Below are 19,929 nucleotides of genomic sequence, written 5' to 3' on the forward strand. Positions count from 1 at the left end.
GTAAACATTAGTCCCATTCCCAGTCCCACTCATAGATATACAATATGTAAACATTAGTCCCATTCCCAGTCCCAAACATAGATATACAATATGTAAACATTAGCCCCATTCCCAGTCCCACTCATAGATATACAATATGTAAAGCATTAGTCCCATTCCCAGTCCCACTCATAGATATACAATATGTAGACATTAGTCCCATTCCCAGTCCCACTCATAGATATACAATATGTAAACATTAGTCCCATTCCCAGTCCCACTAATAGATATACAATATGTAAACATTAGTCCCATTCCCAGTCCCACTCATAGATATACAATATGTAAACATTAGTCCCATTCCCAGTCCCACTCATAGATATACAATATGTAAACATTAGTCCCATTCCCAGTCCCAAACATAGATATACAATATGTAAACATTAGCCCCATTCCAGGCCCACTCATAGATGTACGACACGTAAGACAGACAGAGCCTCATCAAAGTCCAGCAGGAGATAATTTATGGAGACCAAATTCCAACCTCCAGAAATGCTTTAAACTGATGGATGTGGGTTCATATCAAAACGTAGCCCCCAAAACAACTTGTCCGAACCCTTTTGTCAGTGTGACATCAGAAACAAGTGGTCTTGTGTTTCTGAGTCTGTTGATGTTGGTTCTCTCTCCAGTGGCTGATAAAATCGGCTACCTGCTGGGCCTGAACTCAGCTGAGATGCTGAAGGCTCTGTGCTACCCCAGAGTGAAGGTCGGCAACGAGTATGTGACCAAGGGACAGACTGTGCCTCAGGTAAGGCGGCCAAACACAGCTTCTACCATCTTCTGAGCACCATACATCTTTTGGTGATGAGTGCATTGCTTGTTTTGAAGAGTGATGTTGTTTTCCCCAAAGCTCTTTTCACCTCATCACTTGACATGGTCAACATCTCATGTATTCATTAGAGGTATTATCATTGCAGGTTAATAACTCAGTCTCGGCTCTGGCAAAGTCCATCTACGAGAGGATGTTCTTGTGGATGGTCATCCGTATCAACGAGATGTTGGACACCAAGAATCCAAGGCAGTTCTATATCGGTGTGCTCGACATTGCCGGGTTTGAGATCTTTGATGTGAGTCTGAGACCAGAACAAGACAATGAGTTGTGATTGAGAGGGATTACAGCCTTGTATGATGATGAAATGATCCCTTCTGAAATTCCATCAACAGTACAACAGCATGGAGCAGCTGTGCATCAACTTCACCAATGAGAAACTGCAACAGTTTTTCAACCACACCATGTTCGTCCTGGAACAAGAGGAGTACAAGAAGGAGGGAATCGTCTGGGCCTTCATTGACTTCGGCATGGACTTGGCTGCCTGCATTGAGCTTATTGAGAAGGTAAACTGTCTGTCAAGATTATAATGGACCTCAACAGCAAAGCTCAAATGGAGTGATGTGTGAGATATTATCACATGGTACAACGTATCTAACTGTTGAGAACTCAAAATGTTTTCTATTATGGGCCCCTAAATGAAGATACTCTGATAATAGCATGTTTGCTGAAAGAATAAATGTGATCCTAAATGTAAATATCCCTAATTTGATATACATCTCTTTTCATAAAGCCATTGGGCATCTTCTCCATCCTTGAAGAGGAGTGCATGTTCCCCAAGTCTTCAGACACTACCTTCAAGGACAAGCTGTACGCCCAGCATCTTGGCAAAAACAAGGCGTTTGAGAAGCCCAAGCCAGCCAAAGGCAAGGCAGAGGCCCACTTCTCCCTGGTTCACTACGCCGGCACTGTGGACTACAACATCACTGGCTGGCTGGAGAAGAACAAGGACCCCCTGAACGACTCAGTTCTTCAGCTGTACGGGAAGTCCTCAGTCAAACTGATGGGGACCCTGTACATCGCTGCCCCACCTGAGGGTAAGACTAGCAGCACATCAAAAGATTTAATGAAGAACTAGTTACAAATCAGTCCCATTTTCTTTAAAGGGTCAATCTGCAGTTGCTACATCCATTTGTGGACTTATTAAGATATGTACCCATTCATTCTTGAAGAACATCAGCTTAGTTCAACCGCCGTACCCCATCAGAACCCAAATTTGAGCTTGTTTTACTCCAATGTTTGTAATCAAAGTAAAGGGAAACAAGATGGTCAGTCCTTTAATACATGGCTCTGTCTATACATTTGAGTGGTTACATTTCTCCAGCCCCGTCTCTCATGTTTTTATTGAAACAGGGGCAGGGAGCATGCTTTGTTATTGTTTCAACTGCTGATTGCTGCTTTAAATGTATCACAATTTCTCTGGGTGATTTACTGGGTTAATTTACTCATACAATAGGTGTTATTTTACACAATCTCATTGGCAGCATTTGCATTAAGATCTGTGTTAAGTTAACCTGAGATTCTCTCATTTATATTGAACTTTTCTCCATTACAACAGATACAACCAAGAAAGGAGGCAAGAAGAAGGGTGGTTCCATGCAGACTGTGTCCTCCCAGTTCAGGGTGAGCTTTTAAAATGGGGATATTCAGTCCTTCAAAAGGCGTAGTGATTATCAGAAATTATTTCTGAGAACATGGTTTGTAACCCTCTTACAGGAGAACTTGGGCAAGCTGATGACCAACTTGAGGAGCACTCATCCTCACTTTGTACGCTGCCTGATCCCCAACGAGTCAAAGACTCCAGGTACAATAAACATTGAGTTAAATATGACATCTTATCAATACAATATTAGTAACCTTAACGAACCAATATTCAACCTGTTTATGAGTATTTAAATTAAATTAAATTAAATCAAATCAAAAAATCAAATCAAATCAAATTTATTTATATAGCCCTTCGTACATCAGCTGATATCTCAAAGTGCTGTACAGAAACCCAGCCTAAAACCCCAAACAGCAAGCAATGCAGGTGTAGAAGCACGGTGGCTTGGAAAAACTCCCTAGAAAGGCCAAAACCTAGGAAGAAACCTAGAGAGGAACCAGGCTATGAGGGGTGGCCAGTCCTCTTCTGGCTGTGCCGGGTGGAGATTATAACAGAACATGGCCAAGATGTTCAAATGTTCATAAATGACCAGCATGGTCAAATAATAATAATCACAGGAGTTGTCGAGGGTGCAACAAGTCAGCACCTCAGGAGTAAATGTCAGTTGGCTTTTCATAGCCGATCATTAAGAGTATCTCTACCGCTCCTGCGGTCTCTAGAGAGTTGAAAATAGCAGGTCTGGGACAGGTAGCACATCCGGTGAACAGGTCAGAGATCCATAGCCGCAGGCAGAACAGTTTAAACTGGAGCAGCAGCACGGCCAGGTGGACTGGGGACAACAAGGAGTCATCATGCCAGGTAGTCCTGACGCATGGTCCTTGGGCTCAGGTCCTCCGAGAGAGAGAGAAAGAAAGAGAGAAAGAGAGAATTAGAGAGAGCATACTTAAATTCACACAGGACACCGGATAAGACAGGAGAAGTACTCCAGATATAACAAACTGACCCTAACCCCCCGACACATAAACTACTGCAGCATAAATACTGGAGGCTGAGACAGGAGGGGTCAGGAGACACTGTGGCCCCATCCGATGATACCCCCGGACAGGGCCAAACAGGAAGGATATAACCCCACCCACTTTGCCAAAGCACAGCCCCCACACCACTAGAGGGATATCTTCAACCACCAACTTACCATCCTGAGACAAGGCCGAGTATAGCCCACAAAGATCTCCGCCACGGCACAAACCAAGGAAGATCACGTCAGTGACTCAACCCACTCAAGTGACGCACCCCTCCTAGGGACGGCATGAAAGAGCACCAGTAAGCCAGTGACTCAGCCCCTGTAATAGGGTTAGAGGCAGAGAATCCCAGTGGAGAGAGGGGAACCGGCCAGGCAGAGACAGCAAGGGCGGTTTGTTGCTCCAGAGCCTTTCCGTTCACCTTCACACTCCTGGTCCAGACTACACTCAATCATATGACCCACTGAAGAGATAAGTCTTCAGTAAAGACTTAAAGGTTGAGACCGAGTCTGCGTCTCTCACATGGGTAGGCAGACCATTCCATAAAAATGGAGGCCTCCCGGGTGGCGCAGTGGTCTAGGGCACTGCATCGCAGTGCTAGCTGCGCCACCAGAGTCTCTGGGTTCGTGCCCAGGCTGGGCTGGGTTCGCGCCCAGGCTCTGTCGCAGCCGGCCGCAACCGGGAGGTCCGTGGGGCGACGCACAATTGGCATAGCGTCGTCCGGGTTAGGGAGGGTTTGGCCGGTAGGGATATCCTTGTCTCAGTATGTAAAAATGTAATAAAATGTATGCACTCTACTGTAAGTCGCTCTGGATAAGAGCGTCTGCTAAATGACTAAAATGTAAATGTAAAAATGAGATCTATAGGAGAAAGCCCTGCCTCCAGCTGTTTGCTTAGAAATTCTAGGGACAATTAGGAGGCCTGCGTCTTGTGACCGTAGCGTACGTGTAGGTATGTACGGCAGGACCAACTCGGAAAGATAGGTAGGAGCAAGCCCATGTAACGCTTTGTAGGTTAACAGTAAAACCTTGAAATCAGCCCTTGCCTTAACAGGAAGCCAGTGTAGGGAGGCTAGCACTGGAGTAATATGATCACATTTTTTGGTTCTAGTCAGGATTCTAGCAGCCGTATTTAGCACTAACTGAAGTTTATTTAGTGCTTTATCCGGGTAGCCGGAAAGTAGAGCATTGCAGTAGTCTAACCTAGAAGTAACAAAAGCATGGATACATTTTTCTTTATCATTTTTGGACAGAACATTTCTGATTTTTGCAATGTTACGTAGATGTAAAAAAGCTGTCCTTGAAACAGTCTTGATATGTTCGTCAAAAGAGAGATCAGGGTCCAGAGTAACGCCGAGGTCCTTCACAGTTTTATTTGAGACGACTTTACAACCATCAAGATTAATTGTCAGATTCAACAGAAGATCTCTTTGTTTCTTGGGACCTAGAACAAGCATCTCTGTTTTGTCCGAGTTTAAAAGTAGAAAGTTTTCAGCCATCCACTTCCTTATGTCTGAAACACAGTTTTTCTAGCGAGGGCAATTTTGGGGCTTCACCATGTTTCATTGAAATGTACAGCTGTGTGTCATCCGCATAGCAGTGAAAGTTAATATTATGTTTTCGAATGACATCCCCAAGAGGTAAAATATATAGTGAAAACAATAGTGGTCCTAAAGCGGAACCTTGAGGAACACCGAAATGTACAGTTGATTTGTCAGAGGATAAACCATTCACAGAGACAAACTGATATCTTTCCGACAGATAAGATCTAAACCAGGCCAGAACTTGTCCGTGTAGACCAATTTGGGTTTCCAATCTCTCCAAAAGAATGTGGTGATCGATTGTATCAAAGGCAGCACTAAGGTCTAGTAGCACGAGGACAGATGCAGAGCCTCGGTCTGACGCCATTAAAAGGTCATTTACCACCTTCACAAGTGCAGTCTCAGTGCTATGATGGGGTCTAAAACCAGACTGAAGCATTTCGTATACATTGTTTGTCTTCAGGAAGGCAGTGAGTTCCTGCGCAACAGCTTTTTCTAAAATTTTTGAGAGGAATGGAAGATTCGATATAGGCCGATTAGTTTTTTATATTTTCTGGGTCAAGGTTTGGCTTTTCAAGAGAGGCTTTATTACTGCCACTTTTAGTGAGTTTGGTACACATCCGGTGGATAGAGAGCCGTTTATTATGTTCAACATAGGAGGGCCAAGCACATGAAGCAGCTCTTTAAGTAGTTTAGTTGGAATAGGGAGAGAATTTAAAGACTTGGTTTGTGTTTGCAGGTTTGATGGAGAACTTCCTGGTTATCCACCAGCTCAGGTGTAATGGTGTTCTGGAGGGTATTAGGATCTGCAGGAAGGGCTTCCCCAGCAGAATCATCTATGCTGACTTCAAGCAGAGGTACACACACACACACACACACACACACACACACACACACACACACACACACACACACACACACACACACACACACACACACACACACACACACACACACACACACACACACACACACACACACAGAAATATTTGCTCTGAGGGTTTTCCCAGCATCAGAATAGGCTTAACCAAACCAATTACAACTTGACATATGTTAAACATTTCTCCTGATTCAGGTACAAAGTACTGAATGCCAGCGTCATCCCCGAGGGCCAGTTCATGGACAACAAGAAGGCTTCTGAGAAGCTGCTTGGGTCCATTGATGTGAATCACGAGGACTACAAGTTTGGACACACCAAGGTCAGTCAAATACCCCCAGCAAGAGACGCCAACTAAAACACAACTTCAATGATCATTTAAACTCTAACCATTAAATGTCTCTCCAGTTGATCTATCCATCTTTTTATTATTTCTTAAAAATGTTTATAAAAAATATTATACTCAATTAATTATTTTGTGCATTATGTCAGAATGGTATGTCTGCAGTTATCTATGTTAGTGTACATTATTAATCTACAGCTATACAATAACTTACAGCTCATAAACAACCTATGCCATGGTTTGTTTGTAAGGATTACAATGTTTATGATGTTCAAATCAATCTAGTGGTTTTGTTCCTCTCTTTTGATTCACCCCTTTCTGTCTGTTACCACCTGACTGTGGTTCCATAATTGACCACGTCAACCTGTGTCAGGTGTTCTTCAAAGCCGGTCTGCTGGGTGTCCTGGAGGAGATGAGAGATGAGAAGCTGGCCTCTCTGGTCGGCATGGTCCAGGCTCTCAGCCGTGGATTCCTCATGAGGAGAGAGTTCACCAAGATGATGGAGAGGAGGTGAGGAAGAGTAGACATCTTGGCAAACTGTTCTGTCAACCACCTGTATGTAATGTATAGTGATTACATAGTGAATATGCTTTAAGTTGTTGAGAATGAGAAAGTACATGTTATAACATTCTATTAAAGTAGCAGTTTGGGATTTAGCAAGCTGTTCAATTGTTATTTAACTAAGTGATATTTACACATTCATTCTGGAATAATAAGAAATGCCTCATGATCTTAACATCACCTGTCAGTCCTTTCATCGAGAGCGCTGTATATAAGTTTAAGAGGGATTATATTTCCCTAGCCCCATTCCTCAGCTGTATGCAAACAGTGGTGGGATCCCTGTTTTGTTATTCTTCGAATCGCAGAATGTAGCTTTAAAGACGTCATCCAGTGATTTAAAAAAAAAAAAACTTTTCTAGTTAAGGACTGGCAATGCCACTCCTTGAAGTTTGTGTCTAAAAAACACTATTTTCCTCAAAACATATATTTTTACAAAACATATGTTTGTACTTTACTGTATTTATACTTGGGATATCGTTTTCCACAGGAAAAGTTCAAAAAAACACTGGAGGAGATCTTTAAGCATGTCACTCACCATGTCACTCACCATGTCACTCAGCATGTCACTCAGCATGTCACTCACCATGTCACTCACCATGTCACTCACCATGTCACTCAGCATGTCACTCAGCATTTCACTCACCATTTCACTCACCATGTCACTCACCGTGTCACTCACCGTGTCACTCACCATGTCACTCACCATGTCACTCAGCATTTCACTCACCATGTCACTCACCATGTCACTCACCATGTCACTCAGCATTTCACTCACCATTTCACTCACCATGTCACTCACCATGTCACTCAGCATGTCACTCAGCATGTCACTCAGCATTTCACTCACCATGTCACTCACCATGTCACTCAGCATTTCACTCACCATTTCACTCACCATGTCACTCACCATGTCACTCAGCATGTCACTCAGCATGTCACTCAGCATTTCAATCACCATGTCACTCAGCATGTCACTCACCATGTCACTCACCATGTCACTCACCATGTCACTCACCATGTCACTCTATCCTTTCTGTGGACCAGAGATTCCGTCTTCACCATCCAGTACAACATCCGTTCATTCATGAATGTGAAAACCTGGCCATGGATGAAGTTGTACTTCAAGATCAAGCCCCTGCTGCAGAGCGCTGAGACTGAGAAGGAGCTGGCCAACATGAAGGAGAACTATGAGAAGATGACGACAGACCTGGCCAAGGCTCTGGCCAAGAAGAAGGAGTTGGAGGAGAAGATGGTGGCCATGGTGCAGGAGAGGAGTGACCTGGCGCTTCAAGTCGCATCTGTGAGTGAGCAACAACCCTCATCAGAGCACATTTAGACACACAAGTACACAGACACGATCGCACACACATCAGCACGTATGAACAATACTTGAATAGGATGGCCCTGACTAGAATACAGTATATACATATGAAGTGGGTAAAACAGTGTTCCATGTCTATGTACATAGGGCAGCAGCCTCTAAGGTGACTAGAATACAGTATATACTGTACATATGAAGTGGGTAAAACAGTATATTCCCCCCAAGACTTGGGGAACATGCACTCCTCTTCAAGGATGGACCAATGTTCGATTATTAAAGTGGCCAGTGATTCCATGTCTATGTACATAGGGCAGCAGCCTCTAAGGTGCAGGGTTGAGTAACCGGGTAGTAACCGGCTAGTGATGGCTATTTAACAGTCTGATGGCCTTCAGATAGAAGCTATTTTTCAGTCTCTCGGTCCCAGCTTTGACACACCTGTACTGACCCAGCCTTCTGGATGATAGCGGGGTGAACAGGCGGTTGAAGTCCTTGATGATCTTTTTGGCCTGTGATATATATTTATATATGTCATGCATTTAAATTGATTTGCTCTGACTTATTTGACTAAATCAAGTCTATATTTTGATACACAAAGTGAGAACACAGGTTTTTTCTCCTGTTCTGAAACCAGGATTCAGAGAATCTGAACGATGCTGAGGAAAGGTGTGAGGGGCTCATCAAGAGCAAGATCCAGCTGGAGGCCAAACTCAAAGAGACGACTGAGAGGCTGGAGGATGAGGAGGAGATGAATGCTGAGTTGACTGCCAAGAAGAGGAAGCTGGAGGATGAGTGCTCTGAGCTGAAGAAGGACATTGATGACCTGGAGCTCACCTTGGCCAAAGTGGAGAAGGAGAAGCACGCAACTGAAAACAAGGTCTTGTAGACTGTCTAACCAAACAATAATCCAAAGAATAATCAACTCAAAACAGAAATGTAATTCAAGTCTTTTTGTGGGTACAGTAAAAATTAAGACACAAAATAGTGGAATTTCAGTTGTGGTGTTCTCCCCACAGTCATTGCATGTTCTGCTACCAACTCGTTTATGATTTCCATTCAGTACACTGGCATGGAGTACAGTGCCATCTAGTGTTGAATCTATAGTACTGTACTTGTTGACACATTTCTTTAATAAATTTAACTAATTCTCCAATTTATGGTGAAGTGACCAAAGACTCATTTTGTTGTGGCTGTTTTCAGGTTAAAAACCTGACAGAGGAGATGGCGTCTATGGATGAGAGTGTTGCCAAGCTGACCAAGGAGAAGAAAGCCCTCCAAGAGGCCCACCAGCAGACACTGGACGACCTGCAGGCAGAGGAGGACAAAGTCAACACTCTGACCAAGGCCAAGACCAAGCTGGAACAGCAAGTGGACGACGTGAGTGGAGTTTTACATTATGGACATGATAGTGTGTAAGATGATATTATCTTCAGTTGTTTAGATTTGACCAACACATGTCTGTTTATATCTTGTAGCTTGAGGGTTCTCTGGAGCAAGAGAAGAAGCTCCGTATGGACCTTGAGAGATCCAAGAGAAAGCTGGAGGGAGATCTGAAACTGGCCCAGGAGTCCATAATGGACCTGGAGAATGACAAGCAGCAGTCTGATGAGAAAATCAAGAAGTAAACACAAATAAATTATTACAGTATTCCCTGCCATCTTAATCAACATTGTGGTTCTTCTTGGCTCATTCTTGTAATTATGAATTAGATGAATGGTGAATGGTAAAATATGCTCCCTTTATACTGTCTAACTTTGCAATCAACGTGTTTGTGTTTGTTAGGAAGGAGTTTGAGACCAGCCAGCTCCTCAGCAAGATAGAGGATGAGCAGTCTCTGGGAGCTCAGCTGCAGAAGAAGATCAAGGAACTCCAGGTACAGTACAGGATCTCAGCTCCAGTACAGGAAAATAACTGACACATTTATTCTGGTAGCACACGTTCTTCCTGGTGAATTCTGATGGCTCAGTAAGATGGAAGATGGTGCTTCTTCCTGGTGGATTCTGATGGCTCAGTAAGATGGAGGATGGTGCTTCTTCCTGGTGGCTTCTGATGGCTCAGTAAGATGGAAGATGGTGCTTCTTCCTGGTGGATTCTGATGGCTCAGTAAGATGGAAGATGGTGCTTCTTCCTGGTGGCTTCTGATGGCTCAGTAAGATGGAAGATGGTGCTTCTTCCTGGTGGATTCTGATGGCTCAGTAAGATGGAGGATGGTGCTTCTTCCTGGTGGATTCTGATGGCTCAGTAAGATGGAGGATGGTGCTTCTTCCTGGTGGATTCTGATGGCTCAGTAAGATGGAAGATGGTGCTTCTTCCTGGTGGATTCTGATGGCTCAGTAAGATGGAAGATGGTGCTTCTTCCTGGTGGATTCTGATGGCTCAGTAAGATGGAAGATGGTGCTTCTTCCTGGTGGATTCTGATGGCTCAGTAAGATGGAAGATGGTGCTTCTTTCTATGTAAAGATGTTGCTTCTTACCGTTGTTAGTTTGGATCCTGCATGGGACACTGTCTAATGGGACACTGTCTAATGGGACACTGTCTAATGAATATAGTAAATATGTTAGTGTAACTGGCTATGTATAAACACATTTATACTAAATATACAATACATACTATTATTATGTGGTGAGGTTCAATTGTTTCAACTGTATTGTAGTGTTCATTCCCCTGCTCCTACCCCCTGTTTTAGGCTCGTATTGAGGAGCTGGAGGAGGAAATTGAGGCTGAGCGTGCTGCCAGGGCCAAGGTTGAGAAGCAGAGGGCCGATCTCTCCAGGGAACTTGAGGAGATCAGCGAGAGACTGGAGGAGGCCGGAGGCGCCACTGCTGCTCAGATTGAGATGAACAAGAAGCGCGAGGCTGAGTTCCAGAAGCTGCGTCGCGATCTTGAAGAGTCCACCCTGCAGCATGAGGCCACAGCCGCCGCTCTGCGCAAGAAGCAGGCCGACAGTGTGGCTGAGCTCGGGGAGCAGATCGACAACCTGCAACGCGTCAAGCAGAAGCTGGAGAAGGAGAAGAGCGAGTACAAGATGGAGATTGATGACCTCTCCAGCAACATGGAGGCTGTCGCCAAGGCTAAGGTGAGTAGTGATGTTTTGGTCAAGCAGTGTTGAGGAGGGTCAGCTAAATTACCATTCAATAAACTGAAGTTGACAGTCCCATATGTTTCACTAACAGGGCAATCTGGAGAAGATGTGCCGTACTCTTGAGGACCAGTTGAGTGAGCTCAAGACTAAGAATGATGAGAATGCTCGCCAGGTCAACGACATCAGCGGACAGAGGGCCAGACTCCTGACAGAAAATGGTACCTTCAACAATGAACAACAAACCAATATAGTTCACCTAAGTAGTACACAATAACATGTATCGGGGGCTGTAAATTCAGTCTACATAGTTTCTGCACTACGATTCCTCAAAATACAATTTCAATCTAGAAAGAATGACTCATTAACAGGAGGTCACTCTAACCCTGCAGGTGAGTTTGGCCGCCAGCTGGAGGAGAAGGAAGGCCTGGTGTCTCAGCTGACCAGAGGCAAACAGGCCTTCACCCAGCAGGTGGAGGAGCTGAAGAGACAGATTGAGGAGGAGGTCAAGGTAAGGCACCCAAAATGGAAACCACCCACCACAGTTTAAAGCTTAATCTACACATAGACTGTTTCTACGCCACCCTCAGAGACTTCTAATATAATTTGTTTTACTCTCTCTCTCTAATTTCTCTTGTCTTTCTTTCTCTCTATCTCAAAGGCTAAAAACGCACTGGCCCATGGTGTCCAGTCTGCCCGCCATGACTGTGATCTCCTGAGAGAGCAGTTTGAGGAGGAGCAGGAGGCCAAGGCAGAGCTGCAGCGCGGCATGTCCAAGGCCAACAGTGAGGTGGCTCAGTGGAGGACTAAGTACGAAACTGATGCCATCCAACGCACAGAGGAGCTGGAGGAGGCCAAGTGAGTTGCACACAATAGCAATAACTCAAATAAGCGGTGTGGATGGTGAGGGTGGTATGGGGATCTGAGAAAATGTTACTTCAATGTGTAGTGCAATATTTGTTTCACAACAAATGACTCACCATAACACCACCCTCTGTTGTCCAACAGGAAGAAGCTGGCCCAGCGTCTGCAGGAAGCTGAGGAGACCATTGAGGCGACCAACTCCAAGTGCGCCTCCCTGGAGAAGACCAAGCAGAGACTGCAGGGAGAGGTGGAGGACCTCATGATTGACGTTGAGAGAGCCAACGCCATGGCCGCCAACCTTGACAAGAAGCAGAGGAACTTTGACAAGGTGAACATTTATAAACCTCACTCTAGGGTGATGTTTCCTGTCTGCTATTTGATCAGATGTAGTATAATTGTAGCATATTTCTGATTCAAAACTCTCCATCAATGAGTTGTAATGAAAATCCCGTGGATTTCCCCAGGTTCTGGCAGAGTGGAAGCAGAAGTATGAGGAGGGTCAGGCTGAGCTGGAAGGAGCTCAGAAGGAGGCTCGCTCTATGAGCACTGAACTCTTCAAGATGAAGAACTCGTACGAGGAGGCTCTGGATCATCTGGAGACTCTGAAGAGAGAGAACAAGAACCTGCAACGTGAGCATTTGACAGCAGTTATTTTCGTCCGATGTTTGACCAGTGTTTGAAAATGGAATCAACTGTAATCATTATTATTATATAAAAATTACTATTTAACAATCTCAGAATGTTCATGTAAAGTTTAAAATATATTTTTTGGAACTTGAAATTGGTATTCCTTTGAACAACCCAATGAAGTCAAATTATCAAGACAGTATGAAGTGCTGTTATTGAATTTTCTGTTATTATGATTCATGATAAACTTCATTGCATTGGTGATATCTACTGAATATCTCCTGAGTCTAAACAGCTCCTGTGTTTGTGTGTGCAGAGGAGATCTCTGACCTGACTGAGCAGATCGGAGAGACTGGCAAGAGCATCCATGAGCTGGAGAAGGCCAAGAAGACCGTGGAGACAGAGAAGTCTGAGATCCAGACCGCTCTGGAGGAGGCGGAGGTACAAACTACAGCTGTTTCATAGGAAAAGCAGTGTTACACTAGCCAATGCCAGCTACAATCCAATGTTCCCTTTATCTGTGTTTATTGTAGTCATATATTCAGTTTGTAATTATTTGTGTTAAACAATTTGTCTGACTGCTTCTCCTTGTCCAGGGCACACTGGAGCACGAGGAATCCAAGATTCTGCGTGTGCAACTGGAGCTGAACCAGATCAAGGGTGAGGTGGACAGGAAGATCGCTGAGAAGGACGAGGAGATGGAGCAGATCAAGAGGAACAGCCAGAGGGTGGTTGACTCCATGCAGAGCACCCTGGACTCTGAGGTCAGGAGCAGGAATGATGCCCTGAGGGTGAAGAAGAAGATGGAGGGAGACCTGAACGAGATGGAGATTCAGCTGAGCCACGCCAACAGGCAGGCCGCTGAGGCCCAGAAACAGCTGAGGAACGTCCAGGGACAGTACAAGGTAAAGGGACTGGGACATCAGGCTCAAAATCCTGAACATGGGGAGGGATGTGTTCGTGAATCAGTAGAAAATAATAGATCAGAGGAATGTACTCGAGTGGACTAATATACTGTAGGAAGGTAGGGATATTGGAGTGGACTAATATACTGTAGGAAGGTAGGGATATTGGAGTGGACTAATATACTGTAGGAAGGTAGGGATATTAGAGTGGACTAATATACTGTAGGAAGGTAGGGATATTAGAGTGGACTAATATACTGTAGGAAGGTAGGGATATTAGAGTGGACTAATATACTGTAGGAAGGTAGGGATATTGGAGTGGACTAATATACTGTAGGAAGGTAGGGATATTGGAGTGGACTAATATACTGTAGGAAGGTAGGGATATTGGAGTGGACTAATATACTGTAGGAAGGTAGGGATATTAGAGTGGACTAATATACTGTAGGAAGGTAGGGATATTGGAGTGGACTAATATACTGTAGGAAGGTAGGGATATTGGAGTGGACTAATATACTGTAGGAAGGTAGGGATATTGGAGTGGACTAATATACTGTAGGAAGGTAGGGATATTAGAGTGGACTAATATACTGTAGGAAGGTAGGGATATTGGAGTGGACTAATATACTGTAGGAAGGTAGGGATATTGGAGTGGACTAATATACTGTAGGAAGGTAGGGATATTGGAGTGGACTAATATACTGTAGGAAGGTAGGGATATTAGAGTGGACTAATATACTGTAGGAAGGTAGGGATATTAGAGTGGACTAATATACTGTAGGAAGGTAGGGATATTGGAGTGGACTAATATACTGTAGGAAGGTAGGGATATTGGAGTGGACTAATATACTGTAGGAAGGTAGGGATATTGGAGTGGACTAATATACTGTAGGAAGGTAGGGATATTGGAGTGGACTAATATACTGTAGGAAGGTAGGGATATTAGAGTGGACTAATATACTGTAGGAAGGTAGGGATATTGGAGTGGACTAAAATACTGTAGGAAGGTAGGGATATTGGAGTGGACTAATATACTGTAGGAAGGTAGGGATATTAGAGTGGACTAATATACTGTAGGAAGGTAGGGATATTGGAGTGGACTAAAATACTGTAGGAAGGTAGGGATATTGGAGTGGACTAAAATACTGTAGGAAGGTAGGGATATTAGAGTGGACTAATATACTGTAGGAAGGTAGGGATATTGGAGTGGACTAATATACTGTAGGAAGGTAGGGATATTGGAGTGGACTAATATACTGTAGGAAGGTAGGGATATTGGAGTGGACTAATATACTGTAGGAAGGTAGGGATATTACACTCTTAGAAGTAAAGGTGCCTGGAAGAACCTTTTGGGTTGTCGCACCAGCAGAACCTTTCCAGTTGAAACCGGAACCTTTTTGTGATTGGAGCGGTTACATTTTGAACCTATTTAATAATATATTATAGAGGTGGCAGCCTATCAGATTGGAGATGTGGCTTATTGGAGGGTTATTTTTTGTCATCCGTTAGCACAAATGTCATTCCTGTATACTGCAAATTAAAATGTTTCTTGAATATTTATGCATATTGAATATTCTAATATAATCTTCTTTTTTTTAAATTGCTGATGATATAAAAATAGTAAGGTTGTAAATAGTCCAACTTTGGGATTTGCTCTTGAGGAATGAATACACCTCCACTGGCCTCATTGAAGCAACAAAACTGTCCGTGTTCAACCTTAACATGTGATGACAATACAACAGAACAGATGAACATGAATTAAATTTACTCTGTTTGGCCCCAAAACAATATATCTTAAAGCCCCTACTAAGTCTTCCTCCACTCCAGGGGTTCCTCCATGAACCCGCTGCTGCATCCAACCATTAAAGGTTTATCCAAGAACCCCTCAACTAACCAAATGTGAAAATATGAACCATTGACTAGCAATGGTTCCTTGAGGAACTCTAGGGGTTCCTTGAGGAACTCTAGGGGTTCCTTGAGGATACCCAGGATTCCTCTAGTCACCACTAATTATTAGAGTGTAGAAATGTAGGGATATTAGGAACATTTTTACCCATTAACATTTCTCTCACCGATCATATCGCCCCTACTTCCACAATTCCTAATTCATTGTGAACCCTAGGATGCCCAATTGCACCTTGATGATGCCGTCCGCGCCGCAGAGGACATGAAGGAGCAGGCAGCCATGGTGGAGCGCAGAAACGGTCTGATGGTGGCTGAAATCGAGGAGCTGAGAGTTGCTCTGGAGCAGACAGAGAGAGGACGCAAAGTTGCTGAGACTGAGCTGGTCGACGCCAGCGAGCGCGTCGGACTGCTGCACTCCCAGGTACGGGTCAAAGGCCATTTCTAATGAAACTCAACCAAGCATACCGATTACACACACATATATAATTCAACAGTGCTTAATATTGATAAACCTTTAATATTTTCGTAGTTTTATATTTATATTTTCATAATTTCAGCCTTGTGACTTGTAAGTTATCTTGAGAGTCAAACAAATGGCCTTGTTTCCTCCTTCAGAACACCAGCCTTGCGAACACCAAGAAAAAGCTGGAGACTGACCTGGTTCAGGTGCAGGGAGAGGTGGACGACATCGTCCAGGAGGCCAGGAACGCAGAGGAGAAGGCCAAGAAGGCCATCACTGACGTGAGTCCTTATGATCTACTCAATTACATAAACTAGATTTGTCCCCAAAGGCCAATGGAAGCTGGGCTGGTTAAACAAAGATCTCAAAAAGGAGGTCAGATGATCTCAGAGGGACATTATGATTGGTGCCAGTTGGTGCATAAATGAAACTAACTACCATTCCAGGCGGCCATGATGGCTGAGGAGCTGAAGAAGGAGCAGGACACCAGCTCTCACCTGGAGAGGATGAAGAAGAACCTGGAGGTCACAGTCAAGGACCTGCAGCACCGCCTGGATGAGGCTGAGAATCTGGCCATGAAGGGAGGCAAGAAGCAGCTCCAGAAACTGGAGTCCAGGGTGAGTTAACAGCAGGGTGGATTAAAAGACAGATTGCTGGAAATATATTTGATCATATAAAAATACACAGGAGCATTGTGTAATGGCTTTTTCTCTGAATCACCCACCTACATCATGAAATGTCATTGTTTTATTATAGACCTCTTTAATTAAAATCGTAAAAGTACATAGGAGCAGACAACACTTCTTGACCAGTAGAAGAACATTCCTCTGATTTACAAAGATTTGTTACGTCTGACTTCACCACCTCACATAAATGCCTACGTTTATTTCTTCCACAAAGGTGCGTGAGCTCGAGTCTGAGGTGGAGGCCGAGCAGAGAAGAGGTGTAGACGCGGTCAAGGGAGTCCGCAAGTATGAGCGCAGAGTCAAGGAGCTCACTTACCAGGTAAGAAAAAGTGCATTCTTCACACACTGAAGCACACTGGTTTGTGTGTTAAACTATGGACTATTGATTCTTGTAACTTCTCCCACAGACTGAGGAGGATAAGAAGAACGTTGCCAGACTTCAGGACCTGGTAGATAAGCTGCAGATGAAAGTGAAGGCCTACAAGAGGCAGGCTGAGGAAGCGGTGAGTCACAGACTTAGTCAAAACCTCTGAAAGCTTACATTCCCTAGTAGACATTACAAAACGTCTAGACAGTTTAGTTGAAGTGTTGTACTGCACATCAGTCAACATTGACTCGGTTGATAGTGCAAGTCATTTCTGAAGAAATGTATGCACAGTGACTCCTCTTCCTATGTGTAACAATTTAAAGTAGAGCGGGTTGAATATTATTTAGCTTTGTGCCGGGGGCTGGTCTGGTGGTAGTGCTGAGTCTCCTGGATCACATGGTCCTGGAAGCAGCAGTTTATCCCCTGTTCCACCACTCACTTTCTCTAATGTATCATCCGTCTCCCTCATAATTCCTGTAAGAAATATATATTAAATTGCTACCTGAAGCTTCAAACGTTCAATACTGATGTTAGGCGCTCCCTCTCTTTTCTTTACCCAGGAGGAAGCATCCAACCAGCACATGTCTAAGTTCAGGAAGGTTCAGAATGAGCTGGAGGAGGCCGAGGAGCGTGCTGACATCGCTGAGACTCAGGTCAACAAGCTCAGATCCAAGAGCCGCGACAGCGGAAAGGTACAGAAGTGCTCCTAAACCTACACCTGACATGTTCAAACATGACCACATCAACACCACCTATGATTAATTCTTCACAGATGTCAATACTGACCTTTTACAATCACTCAAATGTTGAGGATCTCTGAGAAACACATTTCAGGACAGGGTAAATAATCCAAATTTAGTTGGTACTTCAAAATCGAAAATCAAGCTGAGCACAGAGTCGTAAATACTTGATCCATTCTGTTATTTCCAAGTGTTGATATATTTATCATGTTCATTATTAATACTGATCTATTCTGTTATTTCTTTCTTCTTACAGGGAAAAGAAGCTGCTGAATAAACAAGACCAAAGTCTTATCAATTTCCTGTGTTTCATAAAATATGACTTTCATGGTGAAATGTTGATCATTGATTAAAAACATGTAGACTTACATACACTTCCTTTGTGACTGTGGACTTATTTCTCAGAAAACAGCTTTTCATACCACAAAAATATTGTACTTTAACTAAAGGAGCAATCTGGGATTCAAGCAACATCAAAGCGGACACCCCAACAAAGCGGTCATTTTTTTTGGCTAACCAGCTGAGGGATGAGGATGGAGAAATGTAACTACACAATTCATAGACTAAGCTATTATAATCATCCATAGCATCAACATGATAGTTTTAACCCTTTACACTCAGGGGGAGGGGCTTATATGAACACGCCCAAATTGAAATGTCTCCATAAGAAACAAATAGGAGAAGCAAGATGGTAGCATAACCATGGTAACAATTGAGAGAGAACACTTTGGTGATTGGACGGAAATTACTCAGAACAAAGTTCTCAGGATACAACAAAACAGATTTTTTGCATTTGAATTTTGTCCCAGATAATGCGCACAATAATCTCATGTGGCCAGACGACGTGAAAATAAATGGTAATCTATCATCTGACCAAATTACACAAGATTTTAGTCCTGGGTTATCCGAGATTATGCGTATATATACATGAAAAAAGTAAAGAAAATATCAATTTCCTGTGTTTCATAAAATATGATTCTCATGGTGAAATGTTGATCATTGATTAAAAACATGCAGGCCTACATACACTTCCTTTGTGACTGTGGACTTATTACCATCACACGGGACTATGCATTTTTTATTGAATATATAAAACATACTTGCAGTGAAGCTGCTCAACATCTACATCACATTCAGTCATCTAACAGACTCCCATACAGAGCGACCCACAGCAGCAACCAGGGGCAACGGCCTGCTCAAGGGTACATCAACAGATCTCCCACAAGGTCAAAAAAACGGTACCTGAACCAGCGACCTATCAGCCACCGGCCCAAGTTCCCAACTGCCAGGCCACCAGCCCTCAGGCATCAGCCTCAGGCATCAGCCTCAGGCAGCCAGGCATTATCTGTAACAACACTGCCCATCAGTGTCATTCAAACGTACACACGTTTTGTTTTATTTAGACTTTTTTGACTTAAATTTGACTGTTATTCTATCCCCGCCCAGCAACTCCACTCCCACTTGTATACAATTCCACATGCCAACCTTTAGCATCGCTCAGTCCATCCCATCTATCTCTGCTGGCCACCTTGTTCGGATTTATACGCACCATATATCTTTCAACTATGTTGTGATGTTTAACATACAGCTTGAATCTATCTAATCAGAAAGAATCCACAGATTGTGAGTTGAAGATGAATACTTTTACTAAGAGTATAAGCATATTAGTAATTGACTGACCAGGTCTCTCCAGATCTCCCACAAATGCTATTTCTAGGGTCAACTTTATATTAATGCTCTGCTTTTCCAGCCATTCCTGAACCTGAGATCAGAAGCAGGCTACCTGAGGGCAATACCAAAACAAATGGTCTATTGACTCTGTATCCTCACAACAAAATCTGCAGAGCTGCGATGATTGTATGCCCCAAACATTCAACATTTTGTTGGTGGAAAGAATTCTGTACAATAAGTTTAGCTGAAAAGCACAAAGTCTTGAGTTTTGCGTCGTTTTATATATCAACTTATACACCCTGTACCATGGAATTAGTGCATCAAAAATCTCTTCCTAACTATTTTGCAATCTGTGTGGCACAGCTATAAAACATCCTGGTCCTCAAATGAAACTGGTATACTTTCCTATTTATGCTATTTTTATTCCTCCAGTGTTGATTGTTTTGGACAGGTAGACCAGTTGTATAAGTGAAGCATTTAGAGAAAGGTTTAGTG

At 43.5% G+C, this 19,929-nt stretch overlaps 1 protein-coding gene across 1 annotated transcript in view; it reads left to right on the forward strand.

The window, feature by feature from the left end:
* Positions 1-18,133, forward strand: part of LOC120017463 (myosin heavy chain, fast skeletal muscle-like) — a 22,453-nt gene extending 4,320 nt beyond the window's left edge. Inside the window, exons 11-39 of the mRNA XM_038960219.1 lie at positions 669-787; positions 957-1,106; positions 1,204-1,374; positions 1,602-1,917; positions 2,427-2,491; positions 2,585-2,672; positions 5,770-5,887; positions 6,106-6,229; positions 6,624-6,760; positions 7,856-8,111; positions 8,764-9,006; positions 9,330-9,506; positions 9,605-9,750; positions 9,912-10,002; positions 10,817-11,206; positions 11,304-11,430; positions 11,602-11,720; positions 11,871-12,067; positions 12,218-12,401; positions 12,538-12,703; positions 13,017-13,141; positions 13,297-13,605; positions 15,728-15,931; positions 16,126-16,251; positions 16,417-16,587; positions 16,871-16,975; positions 17,064-17,159; positions 17,584-17,715; positions 18,020-18,133. Coding sequence (XP_038816147.1) covers positions 669-787; positions 957-1,106; positions 1,204-1,374; positions 1,602-1,917; positions 2,427-2,491; positions 2,585-2,672; positions 5,770-5,887; positions 6,106-6,229; positions 6,624-6,760; positions 7,856-8,111; positions 8,764-9,006; positions 9,330-9,506; positions 9,605-9,750; positions 9,912-10,002; positions 10,817-11,206; positions 11,304-11,430; positions 11,602-11,720; positions 11,871-12,067; positions 12,218-12,401; positions 12,538-12,703; positions 13,017-13,141; positions 13,297-13,605; positions 15,728-15,931; positions 16,126-16,251; positions 16,417-16,587; positions 16,871-16,975; positions 17,064-17,159; positions 17,584-17,715; positions 18,020-18,040 — 4,673 coding nt within the window. The 3' untranslated portion in view covers positions 18,041-18,133. The remainder of the gene's footprint in view (positions 1-668; positions 788-956; positions 1,107-1,203; positions 1,375-1,601; positions 1,918-2,426; positions 2,492-2,584; positions 2,673-5,769; positions 5,888-6,105; positions 6,230-6,623; positions 6,761-7,855; positions 8,112-8,763; positions 9,007-9,329; positions 9,507-9,604; positions 9,751-9,911; positions 10,003-10,816; positions 11,207-11,303; positions 11,431-11,601; positions 11,721-11,870; positions 12,068-12,217; positions 12,402-12,537; positions 12,704-13,016; positions 13,142-13,296; positions 13,606-15,727; positions 15,932-16,125; positions 16,252-16,416; positions 16,588-16,870; positions 16,976-17,063; positions 17,160-17,583; positions 17,716-18,019) is intronic.
* Positions 18,134-19,929: the final 1,796 nt, after the last annotated feature.

This window comes from Salvelinus namaycush, chromosome 22, assembly GCF_016432855.1.
Source record: "Salvelinus namaycush isolate Seneca chromosome 22, SaNama_1.0, whole genome shotgun sequence".
Lineage (NCBI taxonomy): Eukaryota > Metazoa > Chordata > Actinopteri > Salmoniformes > Salmonidae > Salvelinus > Salvelinus namaycush.